This window comes from Anomalospiza imberbis, chromosome 3 (assembly GCF_031753505.1).
Source record: "Anomalospiza imberbis isolate Cuckoo-Finch-1a 21T00152 chromosome 3, ASM3175350v1, whole genome shotgun sequence".
NCBI classification, from domain to species: domain Eukaryota; kingdom Metazoa; phylum Chordata; class Aves; order Passeriformes; family Viduidae; genus Anomalospiza; species Anomalospiza imberbis.
In genome coordinates, this window is record NC_089683.1 from 68,478,219 (window position 1) to 68,495,626 (window position 17,408).

The window sequence follows — 17,408 nt, forward strand, 5'->3', positions numbered from 1 at the left end:
CTTCTGCCCAATTTCCAACACTGTTTGAGTAAGAATGAGAGGGAGTTGTACCTGTACATGTTGTGTGAAGAAAAAGTCCTGGATTTTGCTATTAGTCATGTTTCTGCACCATTTAAATCTCAAAAATGCAAATAAGACTTGAAAAAGTAATTGAAACAAACCAGAACAACTTTTTCCTTGCCCACTCTACCATCTTTTACAGTCCAGGGAACAGAGGGAAGAACATGCTCTTCACAGGGTTAACTGGCTAAGCACAGATGACTTTCAATAGGATTACATGTAGGGTTATAGAGCAGTAAAACAAAAGACAACTGACTGTAGGTAATGTTGACATAGCATAAATGATGAAGACAAACAGTTAAACTGTTCCTGGACATGACATTTCACCACGCCAGTTCTTGAAAGATATAATACAATAATTTAACAACAGATTCTTGAAATAAGATTAGTCTACATGAATCAAGATGTATTAAAAAAAAAACCCAAACTCAGAATTATTGTACAGATGGTATACATTATGAAGGTAAGAAAATATGAAGTACCTATGTTCTTGCTGATATAATTTATGGTATATAAGATATGAGCAGTTATAAATTAAAACATCACACAACTTGATAAAAAACTCTTAACCCAGCATTGTGAGTACAAAAGACAGTATTTTTTGTTTGCATTGCATTTGGGGGGGGGATTTCTTTGTTTTCTATTCAATACAGAGAAGGACAATAGAATAGACGCCTCATGTAATGGAAATTTACAGATGTAAATGTAGATTTTCAAAAATGCCTCCAAGGGACTTGCACTATAATGAAAGCATATCCATAGAAACAAGGTATTTAACAACTACTTTCAGATTACTTGCAAGCTTATAAATGCTATTTGAAATATGAAAAACCCTCATGTCCTCATGACAGAAAGGTAGTCTGAAGTTCTGGATGGCAAGCTGATAGTCCATAAATTACACTTGAAAAGGGAAAAGATTAACCCTGTCTCTACTTTCATGCCCTTCAAAAGATACAAATCACTTGAATATCCTAATTCCTATGTACTGAAGCTATGGTCCAACACCTAATCCTCTTTATGTGTTGTCTTTAGCTCCTTGTCAGTTAATACACTAACCCACCTTATTTCTCCTTTTTTCAAATCTGATAATTCCATAAATATGCATGATTTTTAGAACTGTTTGCAGAAAGAAATATGTAATTCTGTGATGCTGAAGTCCCAATCAAAAGAAACAAAATAATTCAAAGGTAAAAAAATCAGATTTGTTTTTAGTGTTATTAACTACAAAGCAATCTTCCATGAACATTGATTTCCACATGCAAATTTTTGTCTTTTAATCTTTTCATTTCAGAGGCAATTTTTACTAAATATCATTGTACATACAGTCAGTGAATATGCTTACCGTGATCAAGTTTTGGATACATCTGGAATTTCCCCTTCATCTTGCTCAAACTCCACTATTTAGTCTTTAAAGCATCTCTTTTGAGGGAATAAAATCACATATATGTTCTAGTAATGAATGATCCCAGTCTTATTTATTCAGACTCATATCTGGGCAGATGCTGGAAGCTTCAAGCTGTCTGAGTCCAGTGCACTGAACATGATGTCAAGAAGAGTTCTTGTTTCCACACATCCTTACACAGCACTTTCCACTGGTTCTTAAAAGTGCAGAGCATCTGCACATGGGCGAGGCAAACTGCCTGCAGGATCTGATGGTACCTAATCAATATACATTTTACCACTTATAGATGCTAGCATTTAGAATCACAGAGTCAGGTCTGTAGTTTAACTCCCTCTTCCCAGACAGCTCTGAGTATGCACAGAGTATGCTTTTTGTTACAACTTTTCATTCTCTAGTACCACAGTGTTACACTTCAGCTATGTAATAAATTAAATATCAAATACTCACTTCACTGCTTGAGCTGGAGATTCTTTCCAGCTCATCTTTAAAAGTGGAAATGAATGTTGGAAGCTGCTCAAAGAAAGGCCCCTAGCAACTGCCATGTTGTTGGTGAACCCAAAAGTAGGGCCACGAGTTAGACCTGCAGCAAACATCAGAAGTCATTCTAGCAGGCCTGGACCTTTCAGAAAAAGGGTCACATGTTTTCACACAGAGACCAGTTTTGTTCCCTGGATGAATTACAGATATCCCTCACTGCAGGAATATAATATGCAACCTTGAATGTGGGCTATATTGCTTCTGGAGATATACAGGTAGAACAACCATCTGCTCAATGTAATTTCAGTTCTCAATCATCAGCTGTTTATCTGCTTCCAGTTCAAAGAACAAAAACAGCCATTGTGAGAAAGGCTTAAAAGAGATATAGAAGATGGAGCTGACATAGCAATAGGTGTATGCACCTTTCCCCAAATGGCTGCAAAAGCATGCATTAGCAATGTGAGGATCAAGGGGGGAAAAACTTACCAGAAGTATTAAAAATATTCTCAAGGAAAAAAGCCAAAGCACAGTCAGGTGGGAAAGGTGAGGCAGAAGAGCAGCACAGTGCTCTAGTATTGGGTAGCAGCAGAGGGAGGAAGCACTTTAGCAGTACCTCTTTTTAATAGTAAACTTGAACATTTTTTCGCTAGAACTATAAACATTTGAAGTTATCCTGAAAAGGGAAGAACAGAAGTGTTGGCATGTTCTCAGGCAAGTATAAATGGGCCAGGAGTAAACACAGAGCAGTGGGCATGAGAAGGTTCCTACTCATCAAGTCATTCTGGATGACATTCTTTCAGTGGGAAGACGTTGAAGAATGAGGAGAGGAAAACGTAAAACTGCATTTAAGATGTAATGAGATAAACTCATAGAGGAATTCCATTTTATGTTACTTGGGATAAGAAGGGACCAGACTCCATGTCTCAGAGGTGTTTTGCAAGCTAAAAGCTCCAAAAAGCTTGTCCAAATTTGTATATAATTTCTTGGCATTTAGTCAGTTTCAAGTGTGTGGAAGGAATTAATTTTTTTCCATTCAGGAGGTTTAATCATTCTAGTACGCTAAGCATACAACCTCTAAAATGAAAGAAAGTCAACTGCATGTTCTCTACTGCATACAAAGAGTTAATTGTAGAAGCAAGGTTTTAGTTTGAGAAACTAGAGCCAGACTACCTCAAAATGCTCTTATCAGCAGGAGACTGCTTTATTTTAAGCAGCTTTTAAAATAAAGAAATCAATACTTTTAAGAATGGGGAAAGTGGTTTACTTTTTGAGGACAGGTTCAGTAACAAAGCTCTGTCTTGCCACTGGCAGAACCAGAGCAGTGATTAAACATGGCCCTTGCCTTGTGCTACCTTTGGCTGCACTAGTGAGCACAGATGCTTTCCAAGGTTGAAAACCAGCAAGTCCTTCATAATACTGTAATGTATAGCTGAAGCAGCACTTTATCCTCATGAACTAAATTTGTTACATAAGCATTTTACTTGAGTCAAAGGGTTTTGTTTTGTTTTTTTTTTTTTTCTTTTCAGGGAGCCAATGTGCCTCAACAATGAATTTAAAAACATTTCAATTGTCAAAAATCATGAAACATTTATTTCCCATTAAATGACTTCAGCCTCCTCAACGAAAGAGAAAAAAACATGTTTGATCCCATCAAACTTCACTCAGGATTCAACACTATATCCCAGGAGAGGCAAAAAAGCTGATAGCTCTGCAGTTAGAACTCTCACTGGGAAAGGAAATCAGGAAACTAAATTTCAGATTTTTACATCTCTTCTTATTCTGTTACAGTGCTGTCTTGGTCTTCCTGTTCCCCAGTAACTTCTACATTTATCAGAGCTAAATAGGTTCAACTGGTGAGCTTACAGTAAACTTTCCTTGGAAAAAGGAACAGTGGCTAGCCTTCAAGAAAACAGGTCAAGATCTAGCCTCTTTGCATATCCAACTAGAAGGCCACATTCCAAGACTACCAGGTTATCAGCTACTACTGACATGACCTGATGGTTTGTCTTCTCATTGACTCATCAGAAAATGTAAGATGAGACAAGAAGCTTCCTCATCAGGAATTGTTTTCATTTATACTGACACAGTTCTTCCATAAGTTTGGACTCTGAAAAAATTGAATCACGCAAATCAAACTTCTTCCTTAGAAAATTTCTCTATGCAATTTGACAATGTAATTTTTACTATTATAAAAACTCTCTTTGAAAGAGATATGCAGTATATATGCAAATTCAACCCTTAATTTATTTGCAATTCCAAGTGAGAAAAGGCATCTTTTTATGACTGACATTCTGAAGAAAGAGAACTAACCTACAGAAAGTCATTAAATATAAATATCTCTTGAGGTGACAGGCTAACCGCCACCTTCATCATATGCACAATGATACTAAAAAACTTAAACAGGTGGTGTAAACTTAGCATTCAGTATATGGCGCTTGAGGCAGTTCTTCAGAGCAACAAGCAAGTTATTAATGTCCATTGTAAAAAAATCCCCTGAAAAACCTAGAAACATCCTACACATAAAACATCTAAGTTGAAAGTTCATATGGTAGCATCACCACAAGGAAGCAGAACAAAGAAAGAGAAAGAAGAAAAGAGTAAAAGGGGTAAAAGACCTCAGGGTCTGAGCTAACAACAGGAAAATTTTTCTTTAAGAATGGAAGCAGGGAAGTAGCATAAGAACAACACTTCGGCCCAATGATCAACCAGCTGTTTGCATTGTACCCCACTCAAAAGCATTCAGAATTGCTCACCACAAAAGACAAAGTGTCACTAAGTGTGACTGGCAATGGAAGAGGAGACATGGGTGCTCTGATTTGGCCAAAAATGAACTGTTGTGGTAACCTACACTACAAACAAAGAGAGCAGATTAACTATCTGTTTTCTCTGCTCTAGTCCACAATTTTCACTTGTTCACTTTTAAAGTGTTATTCACTATTGACTCTAATGTACTATGACAAAATCAAGTACTCCAATGTGCTGCTCTGATAAATACTGCTCCGAGATGGGCCTGCATTCAGTCTTACCTATTATGTGTACTACCATTGAAAGTATGCTTGAAAAAATGCTGTATGCATCGTTGCCAGCTATGTACAGCAGTTTGGAATTAGAGTTCTCCCAGCTGATGTCAGTACTTGGGAAAGTTCTTTGCAAACTGATCACTGGTATCTTGGGTCTCTGTCATCTGAGAAAGGAGTCTATTTGCAATCTGTTTTCCTACTAATTTTCAGACTGATATCAGCCGTGCAAATAAGTTAAAATTAAGTCAAGCCTTCATGTCACTAATTTCTCTTCCTTCCGACTTGCAAAGTCCCACCATCTGCTCCTACTCAGCAGAAAGAAAGCAGCATCTTTATTTCCTTAGAAAGCATTTGCATCACCACAGGTGGCCAGGAGATAATAGGAAAACAGCCATTTTTTGCAGCATTTTTCATTCGTGCTGTCTGTCTGCTTCCTTGGGGAAGCATTATTTCAGAAACAGATGACAGCCTAGTCAGGCATCATAACTGCAAATGGCACAAGGGGAAGCGCCTATCCCAAACTGTCAAACATGACTGTATAAAATCACGTCATAACACGGAAAAAAAAAAAAAGATATCCAGAAGACTTTATTTAGCCCTTTCATTATAGAATGTGCTGAAACTGTTGATAAATCAAAAAGGCATTAACAGCTGTGCTTAATACAGTAAGAGCATTAAATAGAAGCACTGAAAAGAGATGTAGAGATATAGCTAAGTCAAAATCAAATCACAAAGATGAAGGGAGATGATATTTTTTTAGTGCCACTTGAAAAGAAGTCATTACTGGACCCTTCAGTGTGAAATAGAGATTAAATTCTTCAGACAAGGAATTCAGTATGAATATTAAGGTATGCTCTATTTTCTTCTCAAAAGCACTTACGAAATTATTAAAGAAAGCCCCTATCACAAAATAATTTTTCATTCAGAATTTAGGCATTTTAAACCTAATGTTCAGAAGCAACACAAAGTTACTTGAAAAGCTTGTCAGAAGAAAAGTGGAAAAATAAAAGAAGGAACTTGATATGAAAGAGAAAACTTCCCATAGCTTAAGACTATAAAACATGAACTGGAAAATCTGAAACGGGAAGTCATAATTAGGGACTACATTTACAGTGTGTGTTAATTGCAACTACTGGATAAAATTCAAACAGCAAGTACTGTCAGCATTTCTTAGCACTGAGACGTTAAAGAAAGTTGCCTCATATTGATAGGAAAATGCCAGATTTTTCCTTGTTATGAACAGTTTAAATTCTAATGCAAATATTTATAATTTATGCACATTACTGATGGCTCTCTGAAGATAGTTATCATATACCTTTGGTGATTATTAAGAGAGGAGCTAAGCAGATGAGATCTCTACTTATTAAAAACTGTAATCCTCCAACAGGAAGGAAAAACTTGCCTGTTGCTACATTCTTGCCAAAGATGCACCCTTTAGACATGTCAATTTCAGGATTATTTTACTCTCCTAAAAAAATATAATGAGGTATCATGCTAAAAAGCTTAAGACTACAGCTGCACTACATGTAGGAAGGTAGGTAGCTCCCACAGGGATGAATGAGAAGGCAAGGGGCAAAGGCACAAGCTGCACCAGGGGAGGTTTAGATTGGGTAAAAGGTAAGATTTCTTAACTGAAAGGGTAGTCATGCATTGAACCACGAATTACCATACCTGGAAGTGTTCAAAAGGAATGTGGATGTGGCACTTGGGAATATGCTTTAATGGTGAATATGGTGGTGCTGGGATAAAAGTTGGACTTGATAATCTTAGAGGTCTTTGCGAACCGTAACAATTCTATGATTCTATGGTTTATGAATGGAACACTTTTTCACAAGACATTAATGTCTTAATATCATTCACTCAGAAGATTTTTTTTTAATTTGAATCTTTAGAAACCCTCTTGAATAACTCACAGCTGCTAAAAAGGGAAAATTTTAAAAGGCAGATATTCAAAAAGCAAGCAATTTTTTCAGAGAACATGCTTTCTGTAGGCTTTTATTAATCTAAGTTGCCCATTTACTTGCTTGACTTTATTTTTTAGTTAAACTCTGTTTTTATTTTATAAAATACTTGGAGAGGCATTAAAGACTAAAGATAGTCTGATGAGTAAGTTGTCATGACATAAATGAAGCAATAATTAGCAGCCTCCCTTGCAAATGGGAAACTAGCAGTAAAGGCAACGTATGTCTAGACAGAGAACCTGCCACTGAACGTTTACTTTTTAAGACGCTCTTTACATTGTAAGAGTAGGTAGGAAGAGCTATAAAAAAAGCTTCCACTGCTTCTCAATACCCAAATCCTAAAAACACAAACCCATGTCTATTTATGTGACTTTTAAAGCTTTGTTCAACTTGTATTTTTCAGACTAATCTTTTATTCTGGACAACTGGCATCAGCTGTTTCAAAAGAAATAACTGATAAAACAGGCCAAGGTTGAACATGCAAGTTTTCTCATAAGTTCTTAAAAGACTTCTAAAATTTCTGTCCTTTGGGCTAATTTGACAAAAAGTTCAGAGATACTTCAGCAACATGTCATCTCTAATCATCATTAAACTCAGTCCAAAGACATGAGTAATATATAAGCCTTTGGGAACTGGACACTATCCTCAGCATAAATGTGGTGACAGCTGTTAGTTCTCTGAAGATTTGTGCTCTAATTTGGCATTTATTGACCCATCATGTTTGCCATATATGAGAAAAGGAGTAAGCATCACATCCACAAACCATAGTGTACACCAGAGACACAAGTGCCAAGAATTTAAATGAAACTGAATTCTAGGATCCATTATAAAACTAGCCCAAGAAACTAAGAGCTGTGAAAGTTGTCTTTTAATAAAATGCTTAATTTCAGCCAGACAAAGGGGAAGAGAAAGAAATAGGATCCAAAAAGAAATAAGAAGAGGGCATGAACTATTTTTCAATGGCCTAAACTGAAGCCTGGAATATCTTGGGAGAAAAAAAGCAAACCAGATCTCTTGCATTACTGAGAATACAGACAAAATATTTGGACAAACATTTCTAAGACAGGGAGATGTAGAGGTGACCAGCAGGCATGAATAATAAAGAAAATGAGACTATAATCACAATGTACAGTTGCAAACATTTCAAGAGATTTCAGCATTAGCCATGCTAAATTAAATTCACTAGAGGCCATCCAGAAAAGGGGATCAGAGTGAGAGAATAGGACTTTTAAATAATCTGTTTATATTCATCTCAAGCCATGAACAATAGATCATAGAATGAACAAAACTTACTGAATTGTTTTCATAAACTGTAACCTAACATCTTCAAAAACTAAAGTCTGTGGGACCACACTTAAGCAAGAAGGGAACAATGGATTTTACTAAATTAAAAAAAATAGTACTTTAAAGTTCAGAAATACAAGGGATAAGTAAGAAAAGGAGTAAAGGATTCAAAGGTTTCAGTGGAAAAAGTGTTGGAAATTCTGCAAAAAAAAAAAATATTCTGAAAGAGTGGTCTAAGAAACTTTACAAGCACCAGAATAAGATGAAAATCAAGATAGCCAAAGTAACACTAAGGAACAGGCAAGCACCTTTGTGAAGAAGGGAGGAAGGCCAACAAGGTGGCAGGGACCAGGACAGGGCTACAGGAGTTTTGCTGATGGCAGTTTCAGCTAAGAGGATATCACCCAAACTGGAGGCAATCCAAAATTGAACTAGGGGTCTGATGAACTCAGAGATGAACTAAGAGTATGAGTCTGGCTCTTCTCCTTATTTTGGAGTAAAGTCAGAGAAGATGTACCTCTTAATTCTAGATGGGTGAAATTTAGGTATTAAGGCTAGTCCTTAATTAAGTCCTGATTCTTAGGTCTTCAAAATAAGCTGTTAGGTCAACACTAAAGTTTTGCTCTAATGAATTTAAAAAATGCAAACAAACAAACAAGAAAAATGTGACTAGGAAAAAAAAAACCTCAAAGTAGACACATGGAGAGAGATGCAAGAGAGGACATGACTAACCAACCTTACAGGTTCTTTTAAAAGTAATATTCAGCATCACCATAATGTTTTTCAAGCTAATTTTTAAGCATATAATGTTTTAAATGTTTAATTGTTATGGTAAAAATAACAATTAGCATTTATTCCTGTAAAATATTTTAAATTTACTCTAAGAAACAAGGAGATGCACAATTTTCAAGTTTTCAGCCATTACAATTTATACTGCAAGTTCTATATATATATTTTTTTTTTTTTCTGAGAACATGTAATAAATAAACTGATAGGTGTTCCTGTACTGTCTTTAGTCATCGAGGTTGGAGTAGAAACATATTCCAAAACTCAGCATCAGCAGCTCTCATCTCTACAGCAGGTGGAATTCAATTATGGAAGTCTGGTGTTCAAGACAGCTGTGTGCTCCTTTGAAGTACAATGAACTACTGGTTACGTAAGAGGGCCGTGCACTACTTCTGATATTTTTTTACCAGAAGTGTGATCTATTTAGGGGATTGATACAGAAAAATAGTCACTGAAGCTGTGATACTTGTGGCTTACTGAAAGACTGAGTCAAATTAAGATCACTGCTAATCCAGCAACATCTTAAATTCCTGACCTTGACAGATGGTTGATGCAGCACTAGGCTACTACTATGTCCCTCCTATGGATATGTTAAACAAAAGATAACTAAGATACCTGTTACTCAGAAAAAGCATGGTATATCCATATAAAAAAAAGAGTCTTTCCTGTTTCCCTGCAAACTTTGAATTTGATAAAAAATTCCATCTAGAATGCAGGAGAAGCTTTTAAAAAATATGGTATTCAATAATCTAAAGGAAATTGCTGAATATATGGTAACAGCAGGAGAGGGGAAAATACTACCCGACTCTTATAAACAACCTGAAAAATAAGAAGCTTGTCTTTTCCACTAACTTTTATGAGTATATTTAACCACAAGGATTTTCAAATGCTGTGTGATTTTAAGTTGCCTGAGTAACCTCAGTTTTATATTTAAACTGCGGTTTTTCAATTAATTTCAAAAACTAGTTAAAAAAATGTTTCAAATGTTGCATCTTAAAGAAAAACAAACAGTAACACCAAAGTCAAAACATAAGCACATAATATTGTAAGAGATCTTTGTAGATCAACTGTGTTATTTAGGAAAGCTTGTATAAGAATTCATTGGATAAAAAATATTCTTGCAGTTTTCCCTTTTCCAGTTGTGTTAAACTATTCTTCAGGAAAGATGAGAAAGATTTAAAGAGTTAAGAAGTAATCATGTTCTCTCATATCTATGCCAACCCTTTTTTGAGTGTCTGTAACCAAACTTCAGCTTAATGTGTAGAGTAGGGATGATCTTAACTATATCAGCAAGACATTAAATAGATTAGTTAAAATTTGTACATTATTTTGAAGCTAATTTGTAGAGAGAAAAACCCTAATTATCTTTAGCCACATAAAACAGTACAAAGTGCCTTAGGTTACAACAAGAAGATCCTAATGTTGAATTCATTATTCAAGAGAAAGAAAAAGGATGTAAGGTTATGTCTACAACCAGGTTTGTAAAAGTAGGCAAACACCTCGCCAGAGAGCCCACAGGTACATATAACACTATAGCTGGAATGCCAGCATGTTTTCATGAACCCCTGCACTGTTTTGTACCAAAAGCATTTTCAGGGAAAAAAAACCCAACAACTTTGCATAGACAACTAGTTTGTGTTCTGTAAAATTTTGTGACATGCTGTTTTCTGTTTTTTCTTTGATTTATATTTTTTTAGGTGAAGCAGCTATTGATTGAAATCTTGGTAGTCATACAGAGTGCTTTGATTCAAAGAAAACAACAATGAAAACTGAAAATGAAGAACAGACTAAGACTGAAATATGACTTAAAAAGTTATTAAATCAAGTTATAGAAGAACATACTCATGTGGTTAAAAAAGTGTACATACCTTAGCAGAGAAAAATAGCTGGTCACTCTCCTAAGGGCAATTTTCATTAAAATGACAAACCAAATTCTTTCAGGAGGGATAAACTATTAGAAAATCATGTCCTGCTTCACAAAAGAGGGAAAAGACAAGTTTTTCAGTACTTACATCAAACGTCGGTGTGCTTTGCTTGGCACTCTGGTTACATGGCTCTCTAAAGCAGTCAGTGAATGGGAGCAAAAGACCCATTGCAATAATGCGAGAACAGAGTTTTTCTGCTTCTTCTTGTGGTGCATTTTCCTGCTGGCTGAAGAGCTTTTCCAGCAGAGTTCGTCCTGCAAAGGTGATGAGAGAGCAATAAGAATTAATAGCGATATGCAGGACACAAGTATTTAGGCATTACAATGTGCATTGAAAATCTGAATTAATATAAGCAAAAAATATTAAATATAAAAATTCTTTAAAAATGTATCTGATAGTAAATATTTGATATAAAATATTTCTACATAATGATTGTAAGTGATCTGGAACCTGATTAACTAGGATCAAGAAAATTTTCAAGAAAATATATGTACATATTATATGCGCCAGCTCCACTGTGAAGTAGGAACAAAAACCATGAGTTGTTATTGTAGCATCAATTTCCTATGCAATTGTTCTGAAAGGAAAATCAAGATACTAGCAAGAGATGAAAAAAGTTATTCCAAAGATGTCACACAAAGTTAGTACAGAATCTATCCTGTCAACTCCTGGAACGAGCCTTTGTTTTTTGAAACATAAAATTGTTATAGTCTTTGAGAAATTTTGCTGTGTTTCTTTGCAGAAGCTCTCAATAAAAGAATAGTAACAAAAAACTCTCATAACTATTCTGTGTAAAATTGTATTGTATACAGCTCCAGAGGGTTGGAGTTGGAGCGCTCCAACCTAATGTGCAGTGTCACAAGCAGCAATTCAGAGAAGTAAAGCTTATACAGAGCAAGAGGTTACTTATTCCTCTTATAGGGCCAGATTTCATGATCAAAGTGTTTTCTTTTGTTATCCAACCAGAAAATGAAAGGAAAGCATATGTTATATAATACATAAGAGGAGAAAATCATAGTGGTTTGAGATATGACAATGCTTTGTGAGTTAAGCCAGAAATAGACTGTAAAAATTAGTTGCATACGCAGTTTGCAGTAAAATCTACATTGTAAGAATATTAAGTTGCTTAAGCTCTAAAATGTCAGATGTATTAAGATGCCAAAGTTTAGATTCACATGATATGGATAAAGAGATGAAATAGATCTACTGAAAGAGAAAAGACAAATGGAGTAATAAAGTTAATTGCATGTTTGAATATAAACTAGCTGGGAATACAGCTTGTGCCTAAGTAAGTTTCTATAGCCTGTTTTTTCCACCCACTCATTCAAAGCCAAAGGTATTAAAAAAAAAAAAAAAAAAAAAACCACAAAAACCAAAACTGCGTTAAGAAAGCATTTTAGTGTAATTTAGCATAATAACAGCAACACTGATAATTATAATTCTACTAGTTTTGCATGCAAGATTTCTGATTGAACATTGACTTTATTCAAAATGTAAAATTTCCCAGGCTTTCTGAACATACTAAAAAGGTTTTTCTTTTAAACATCTGGAAGCAGTTTTAAAAGGATACTGTAAGTCACATTTGGCAAGAAGCTTCTGTAATATTTTAATTTCATGCGGCAATACACTCTAAAATAAACAATGCATTAAAATGTTGAAAGCTGTTTCTAAGATTTTCTCCACATCTAAAGATCTGATAATTATCTGATTATTAGTCCAAGTTTGCTAGCCCTTTATTAGACAAAATACAATACATTCAAGGGAATAAAACAGGAGATAAGCTATGAGATAAACTTCTACAGGACATAAATTTTGTTACGTTTGCCAGCTAGTTTGCCTCTGTTCCTTGGCTACACCATCTAAAATGCTATGCCAACAAAACTGCTTATTCAACATATTCCTCTATCAAAATTCAGCTGTTAATTCTTTAAAATAATTTATTAGTTCAAGGCATCTTTCTTGCTGACCACAGAGGATCACTCTGCTCACACCCAAAAAGAAATAATTATACAAGAAAATTACATATTTCTGCATGCTATGTTATATAGTGAAATGTTATCCATGACTACTGAATGTCAGAATTGATAGATTTACTTTTCCCCACCCCCTCGACATTTCAACATTTAAATAATCTTGTCAAGTTTAAAGAGTCTTCTCGTGCATATTCAGAACCAGAACAACCCCTTCCTTTTGCTTTGACCTAATTAGCAGCAAAAATATCTGTAAATTACAAAACAGGATATGAAGCTTCCTCTCCTTAATTCACTCAGTCATTTGCTAATTCTTATTGCATTTAACTGTCTTGCTCAAGTTCAAATACATTGTTCAGCACCTTAATTGCTATTCAGTTGGAGTTTAATTTTCATAATAGTTTTTATCTATTTTTTAAAAAACTATTATTCAAACAACAGTAAATAATTATATGTGTAAAAAATCATTAAGGAATTTAATTAATTCAGATTATGGTAAGAGTAATTATATAATTTTGTTCACTTGAGCATGAAGTAGTCTTGGAATAAATAAGATAGTAAAAATTATTTAATTATATTAGCAAGTACTTCTTAACCTAGAAGAATCAACAATTTGATTTCAACTGATTTCAGACTAAATTTCAGTCAACTACAAGATTTTGAACTACAAATTTATATTGTTAGTTTATAAACAGCTTTTGGCCTCAGACACCTTAATCATTCATGAGGTAATTACATGAAGTAATACCTTCTGGAGGTGAAGATGTTTGCAAATAATCTGGAATAATTAAATGGTGAATAATTTGATAATTATTAGATGATCAGCTGATTTCTGCTATGGGTTTAAATGGAACAACAAAAAATTTATCTTGACTCTCTTTACCTGCCATGAAAAGAGTAAAAATTAAAACCAAGGTCTCTCAAATCTCTTTTTTCCCCTAAGAGGTTAAATTAAAACATTTAAAACAGGAGTTTAAAACTCCTTTAAAACATTTCTTCCTACAAATCCCTGGTCACGAAGTTCTGGAACCCAATTCTTACCTTTTCCCTAATTATTTTCACAAGGTATGGAAAACATCCTAAATTTAGAGTTAGACAAGAACTTCAGCTTTAGATCAAATAAGTATTGTGAGGACCCTGCCAAAAATCTTCAGCAAGTAAGATGATTATAAACTCAGAAGATATTTTTAGGAGCTTAGAATAACTTATTAAACCCCAGTGAGGGATAAAAATACGTTTATTTTTCTTCTATTGCAAAGGATTACACAATTAATCAAGTAAAAGAATGGGAACATGAGATTAAGTTTGGAAGTATCAGGTATTCTGGCCTTCTGTATATTTTGTTTTAATTTTGGTACTGTGACTCAGGCAGAATTTTCTGGCTCAGCTTCCAAGTTCCTTGCTCTCCACCTTTATATGACCTGCCTCTTTCTCCCATTCCCATGAAGATGAAGCACTACTGATCTTGTCTCCTCTACTATGACACAACAGGTACTCATCCAATCCCTATGATCAAGAACTGAACACCACTGTTCATGAAATCCATCTCTGTAATATATGTAATCTATTCACTACTGAATGAAAATTCACATGTTCCAGTATGGTTTCCACTCATACTGTCTTTCTGTATGAAAAATGTGGGTAAAAGAGTGTTCAGTATTGTCCACAGAGAAATACAAGCAAATCTTGACTCAATTAATTCACCTTATAGATCTTTGATATGCTCAGAAGACAAGCCTTTCAAAGAGCTACAAGGTGAGAAAGAAAATCCTTAAGAAGCAGCAAAATCATAAAAAATGTTGTTAGCTTTGAATTTGCTTAATTATCAAGGGGAAGAAGAGACACGAATGGAAATGAAAATAGGAAGAAAACTGGAGTAGTTGTACTCATAGTCATACTGAAAACACACACACATGCACTGAAGGCACTGTGCTGCAGCAGAGCTTGAAATAATGCTTCCCTGAGGATCTTGCTGTAATAACCTCACATTTATCTTTAAAGATGTTCTTCTATCCTCCTTATGCTGGATTTGCAAAAGCCCAGAAGCACGGCTGTCAGTGAGGACCAGTTGAGACTAATGATCAGAATGAGTTATACTCCAAAAGCTCCCCCTTCTGCCAGTCTCAGTGATTCTCTCCAAAAAAACACTATATCAAACTTTCACCATTAACACAGCAGCTGCATCAGTACATCTTAACCTACACACACACTGGAGACAGATTTTCCATTTTTATTCTTCCTAATGCAGAGTGAATAGTTTCAGCATAACACCAGTTCTGAACACCCTATTCAGTCACCTCAAGACCTAACATGACTTATGCACATACTGCTCGCATCTTCAAAAGCGAAATCTGCTTGCTTCCTTTTCCCCAGTTTACTCCTCCTTTTGTCCATTTGAGTAGGATCAAAAATGCTCACACAGCAAAGTGATTTCATAAGCTTTGAAGCCAAATGTTACATTGGCCTTGCTCTATTTTTGGGAGACAGTACAGGAAATAAAGGGAAAGGAAGAAGGAATAGACAAAATGGTTAATTTCCATTTACAATCTTTTCTTTTAGTCTTGCAAAATGTGAAAAGACAATTGTAGTCTTCTTATGGTTTCTCATTTAGAAAGGATTTCAGTGATTATAATAGTTTTATAAACAAAGAATAACAACAAACAAAAACACCCAAACTAAAAAACCAGAGAGAAAATAGGAGGGAAAAAAAAGGAGTTGCATTCAAAAGTAAGGAAATGCTGTACTTCAGCTATCTGCTGTTCCATATTAGTCTAATTCCAATTCTTTTTTATCTCCTTTTCTCTGTCTGCTGGCAGCAAGGTGGCAGCTAACTCAGGCCTCAGTCATCTGGCAAAGCACCTGAACAGTGCAGCACCAAACATGCCCCAGAATGCCAGAAGAGGACAACCATAACAGACAGACAAAAATAGTGCAAAGATGCTCATATTTTTAGCTGAGATAGCAATTGCAACTACATGTAATTTCTTAGTTTTCAGTACATATTCACCCATTCATGATATTCGCTCAAACTATACAGCAAAAGTTTAATGAATAATTTTTCAGGGCAAATCAATCACACTCAATTTTCACCTTTTTGATGTTCAGTGTACTTTACCAGGCCTCAAATATTTCAAGCACACTAATATTTTACATATAAAATTATTACCTCAATGATAAAAAATATTAAAGTTCTTTAATGTTTTTATTTCATTTGACAATCTTTTCAAATTTCCAGTTTTTCACATAACCTATACCACTCAGCCTAAATATAATGTGCAACACATGACTGCTGAGAAAGAAGAGGTTTTCCAAGATGCACATGTAACCTAGGGAATGAAAGAGAAATTGGCATTCTTGCCAACTTTTCTTCAAATAATAAGCCCAAGTACTGCATAAGTGCATATTAAATATGCATTTGCAGTATAAAAGAAGCAATTTAACTTCATCTGTTGTTTGCCTGAAGACTGACCTAGGACATTATGTCTAAAATTCCAGTATTAGAAACTTCATTTATTGTTCTTTTTCACTGTGGAATTTCTAATCCTCTTCTGATTTAGATTGGTGAACTGTTCAACATTTCTCATCCTGGGAGGTTGCTCTGGCTGTTTTTTTTAACTTTTTTTAAGGCATTCAATTTTTATTGACAGATACTTTCCTAAAATCATGTGACATATTTCTGACAGCCTGGTTACATAAAACATGGAAAACCTAGTAAGCAATAGGCCTCCACACAATATTGTTTCATAACATAAAAAAAAAAGTGCCTTCTGCTTTGAATAAACACAAAATAAAATACATTTTAAGTCTATAATTTCTAGGCAACATAAACCTTAAATATAACAAAATTGGTCAAGGTCTAGGGTTAGGGCACACATTGCTATAAAACTGTCAAATATATTTCCTTTTGTTCTTGTTATCTGTGTAATAGTTGATCTCTGCTTTCACTGACTGTATAAAAGCCTATGTTTCTAAGGGGGGAAAGAACCCTACAGATGTTATATATTGTTATATTTATATATTTATACTGTATATTATCATATTATACATAAAATATTGTTTTCCATATTTCTATCTTATATTTTAGTATTTAGAACATTAATAAAGTTAGGGATATGTGGAAATACCAGAGAAGATTGTCCTTCCTTCTCTGAAGTTCTGCCTCCGATTTCCTGGCTATGTTCACATGGATGGTATGAACTAAACCCACACATCATCTTAAATTCAGAAGTCAAAGTGGAAAGCCTGTCTAAGCCTGAGAATTAAGAAAAAGACATATATTAACATTATCTCCCTCATTCCCACAGTTTTCTGTGGCTGCCTAAACACAATTTCAAAGTCAGAGATATCTATTTATTAAATTACAGAGAATAATGCATTGATTTAATATTCATAGACTATTCAAACAACTAGAATAAAACTATCAATTATTAGTTTTACATTTCTCAGTCCTGTACTTGATTGTCATAATAAACACTATGCTTTACTCTTGCCAAGTTGTCTGAATTTCTTGGCATCTCAATCTT

The 17,408-nt window shown here is 34.7% G+C and overlaps 1 protein-coding gene across 5 annotated transcripts in view; it reads right to left on the bottom strand.

The window, feature by feature from the left end:
• FMN2 (formin 2) overlaps nucleotides 1-17,408 on the bottom strand; it is a 158,761-nt gene that overhangs the window by 127,492 nt on the left and 13,861 nt on the right. For all 5 annotated transcript variants that reach the window (XM_068184971.1, XM_068184970.1, XM_068184965.1 and 2 more), the window contains exon 3: nucleotides 11,003-11,169. In XM_068184971.1, the coding sequence (XP_068041072.1) occupies nucleotides 11,003-11,169 (167 nt within the window). The remainder of the gene's footprint in view (nucleotides 1-11,002; nucleotides 11,170-17,408) is intronic.